Genomic DNA, 4,196 nt, shown 5'->3' on the forward strand with positions numbered 1-4,196 from the left:
TGATCTTATATCAATGTCAAAACATCCCAGGTCTGAATTTGTTATAGAGAGTAGGATGTTTGACTGCATGTTCCCCAAATTTCTGAGTGAAAACAATGAGCACACTTAAAAAGATCGTTCTTCAAGGGTTCTTTAGTGAAGAAAATTGTTCTGTATAGAACCATGAACACTCATAAGTAAAGGGTTCAAAGCATTCTTCAGATTGATAAAGACTGTGTTTTATATGTTTCTGTATAGAACCTTTTTGAAAATAGTTTAATATAGCACCAAAAAGGGTTCTTGTATTGTTACAGGCTTGACACTGTAATACTAGAAGAATCCTTTTGATGCCTTATAGGGGTCTTTGCAAAAAGGTTCTATATAGAATCATCTACACTTTCTCCACCAATCTAAAGAACCTTTTACTGATGCAAAAATCCCTTTAATCATGCAAAGGGTTCTATACGACCATGGTTCTTTACAGAGCCATTTTCTTTACTAAAGAACCCTTGAAGAACCATCATTTTAAGAGTGCAGGCTTGACATCCTAACACTAAATGAAATTTTTGGTGCGATATAGAAGCCTTTTCAAAAAGGTTCTCTACATAATCATCCACAGCACTTTCTCCATCATCAAAGGTTCTATTTAGAACCATTTTCTTTACTAAAAGAACCATTGAAGAACCATCTTTTGTAAGTGTGAATCCCTGTAACCAATACCCTGCTTAATAATAGATTAATAATAGATTAATGCCACTCCTTGCCCTCTCTTCGTCCTATGTGTGCCATACACTGAGCTTGTCATTAAGCATCCTCTGAAATTCCGGATAGAACTACACCTCCCAGAATGCAATGCGTGCCCGGAGTCTCTTTCGTTGCCGGAAAGCTACATCGAAGAATGATAAAGCATGATTGCTCGAGGTAAAGGATGATTTTTGTGTAACTGGGAACGAAAAAGGGACATCTGTTATCAGCGATGAGCTGTAAAAATACTTTTAAAAATGTACTCTAGCTCATTTTGCTCGTGGCTCTTCGAAATTAGTTTTATTAGCGAGCTAAATAAGCTAAACGAGTCTTCGTGTTAACAGCCATTTCTAGTTATCTCGGTTTGTAATGAAAACAGCTTAACTTTCTTCATTATGCAGTAGTTAGTTCAGTTTAGTGGTGCTGGCGAGGGAGTTGAAATGAAAATACCTCTCAAACGGCTTTATTCCAGTTTACTTGAACCGCTCAAGTGAAGTCAGCTTTTTAATCGCCAGCTTCTTGTTCGAATTTTCCCCTTCCACATTCAGTACTGCTCCATTTAAGGTGTAACGGGAAAATTCTAACAAAAAAGCTGACTTCAGCTTCAAGTTCTGCCTGTGTAAGTTACGAAACAAAGTTGTGTTCTTCATGTTGTTCTTTTAGTTTTATTAGGGCAGGACTTACTGAAATCGAAGGGAATTCAACCGTTTTTTCAAATTGTTCTGTATATTTCAGTGTGTGACTACATGACTACAACACAATAGACATTTTATTTATTTTCCAAGACCACCAGTCAACCTACATGTGTTTTCTGAGTTTCTGTATGTAATGTTGATGATGGCATATAGTGTAAAATCTGTTTTTCTTGGGACTGTTTTGTCATATAATGCCCTGCATGTATTCCTCCACCACGACAGATTAAAATACACTATATTGCCAGAAATATTCACTCACCCATTCAAATAATTGAATTCAGGAGTTCCAGTCACTTCCATGACCACAGTTGTATAAAACGAAGCACCTAGGCATGCAGACTACTTCTACAAACATTAGTGCAAGAATGGGTCGCTCTCAGGAGCTTGGTGAATTCCAGTGTAGTGCCATGACAGGATGCCAACTGTGCAAGTCCAGACGTGAAATTTCCTCGCTGCTAAATATTCCACAGTCAACTGTCAGTGGTACGTGGTCGGCCACGTAAAATGACAGAGTGGGGTCAGCGAAATGCTGAGGAGCATAGTGTGCAGAGGATGCCAACTTTCTGCAGAGTCAATTGCTGCAGACATCCAAACTTCATGTGTCCTTCAGATTAGCTCAAGAATAGCGCAGAGAGCTTCATGGAATGGGTTTCCATGGCCGAGCAGCTGCATCCAAGCCTTACATCACTAAGTGCAATGCAAGGCATCAAATGCAGTGGTGTAAAGTGCCGCCACTGGACTGTAGAGCAGTGGAGACGTGTTCTCTGGAGTGACAAATCGCACTTCTCTGTCCTACAATCCAATGGACTGGATTTGGTGATTGCTAGGAGAACGGTACTTGTCTGATTGCAGTGTGGCAAGTGTAAAGTTTGGTGGAGGGGGGATTATGGTGTAGGGTTGTTCTTCAGGAGTTGGGCTTGGCCGCTTAGTTCCAGTGAAAGGAGCTCTTAATGCTTCAGCAGACCAAGAGATTTTGGACAATTTCATGTTCTCAACTTTGTGGGAACAGTTTGGGGACAGCCCCTTCCTGTTCCAACATGACTGCGCACCAGTGTGCAAAGCATCATCCATAAAAACATGGATGAGCGAGTTTGGTGTGGAAGAACTTGACTGGCCTGCACAGAGTCCTGATCTCAACCCGACAGAATACCTTTGGGATGAATTAGAGTGGAGACAACAAGCCAGGCCATCTCGTCCAACATCAGTGACTGACCTCACAAATGCGCTTCTGGAGGAATGGTCAAAAATTCCCATAAACACACTTCTAAACCTTGTGGAAAGCCTTCCGAGAAGACCTGAAGCTGTTATAGCTGCAAAGGGTGGCCCTATTTATATTAAACCCTATGGACTAAGAATGGGATGGGATTTGGAAATATAGTGTGTCTGATGTTCTACTTTGCAACTGTATTTTTTAAAATAAAATTGATATTTACCTATGTTCTGACCATTCTGACCTCTAAATCAATATAAACCTCGTTATTGAACTTGGAAATTTGTCTGTTGTTAGCAGATATGCTGTATTCATTGCCTGAATCACTTTATCCAACAGTTTATTCACCAAGTTTATTTAACTTCAATACATCACAATAATCATCAATGCAGAGAATGATTGATTGTTTCATATTAAATATTTCCTTTTATATGCACCAGTAGGCTGGATAATGGAGATGCAGAGCAGGAGGGGAAAGTCCAAACAGCAGACCCCAGCACACTCAGGACTGCCACCTCGATGCCAGATGGCTTTTTCCAGAGCACCACTGCAGCAGCCTGCTTTCTTCAGGCTGAGCTGGAGCTCAATGCTCGTCTGCGAACTCTGACCTTTGGAGATCCAATACGATACACCTACAACCCACTGGAGTATGCATGGGACACACATCGCTGCTATGTGGAAACGTACTGCCACAGCGGCCAAAGCGTTCTCTTTCTGGGAATGAACCCGGGACCCTTCGGAATGGCCCAGACAGGGGTAAGAGGAACCCCTTAGGTGGGAAATATAATACCTATTGAAAATGATCCAGACTGCCCTTCTCATAAGTGGTATCAACTACTTTACCATGCACCCATGGCTGACAATGGTGCCATGGTTCAGTTTCTGAACTTGAATGAAATCTCAGGTCACATATCTATGGTCCATATTTTACTGACTAACATATTAATAAGCTACAGTGCTATATGAAAATGAAAGTGGTTTTCACTCTGGTATTTATCTGCCACATCTGTAGGCTGTGGTCGATTCCACAGACAGTGATTTTGATGGGTTTTCCTGTTGAGAAAACTTGTTCAAACATTTACTAGAGGCCAGTGGGCAGCTGCTGAATTCTGCTGAGTGTGTTTCTCTGTGAGTAGGTATGTTATAAATAAAAACATTTACTATCCTGAATTCTTTAGTCAAAGGTACTAAAAACTGCTAAAATCAGCAGTGATTTTGTATAATTTGTTCCATATCTAACAGGTAGGGTTAAGTGGTGTTATGGTCAGAAGGTGAACTGTGGTATTTATAAATGATAACAGTACTTCAAAATTATGAGTCATTCCACACCTGAATAGCTAAATATACACAGATTTTACATTTTTATATACACTTCAACACCAGCCTTTTGACTCTGCGCTCTTAGATATCCTGTACATGGGGATCATATTAGCTTCATTTAGCTGGAACCAAGCCTGTGCTGTGTGGCATATTTGGCCTGCTAACTAACCATTGTTAGCTTAGCCAAAGTGCTATAGTCACAAATGCCATAGAAAATGTTTGAGTTTGGCAAGCCCAACACCATTCAT

General features: G+C 40.5%; 1 protein-coding gene across 2 annotated transcripts in view; it reads left to right on the top strand.

The window, feature by feature from the left end:
* The first annotated feature begins 850 nt into the window (after positions 1–850).
* Positions 851–4,196, top strand: part of smug1 (single-strand-selective monofunctional uracil-DNA glycosylase 1) — a 4,901-nt gene continuing 1,555 nt past the window's right edge. Inside the window, exons 1-2 of one of the 2 annotated variants that reach the window (XM_017692702.2) lie at positions 851–900; positions 3,072–3,384. In XM_017692702.2, the coding sequence (XP_017548191.1) occupies positions 878–900; positions 3,072–3,384 (336 nt within the window). In that variant the 5' untranslated portion in view covers positions 851–877. Of the gene's footprint in view, positions 901–3,068; positions 3,385–4,196 lie in introns of both variants that reach the window. The other variant, XM_017692701.2, reaches the window with a different exon arrangement.

The sequence above is a fragment of the Pygocentrus nattereri genome, chromosome 21 (assembly GCF_015220715.1).
Source record: "Pygocentrus nattereri isolate fPygNat1 chromosome 21, fPygNat1.pri, whole genome shotgun sequence".
Taxonomy (NCBI): Eukaryota; Metazoa; Chordata; class Actinopteri; order Characiformes; family Serrasalmidae; genus Pygocentrus; species Pygocentrus nattereri.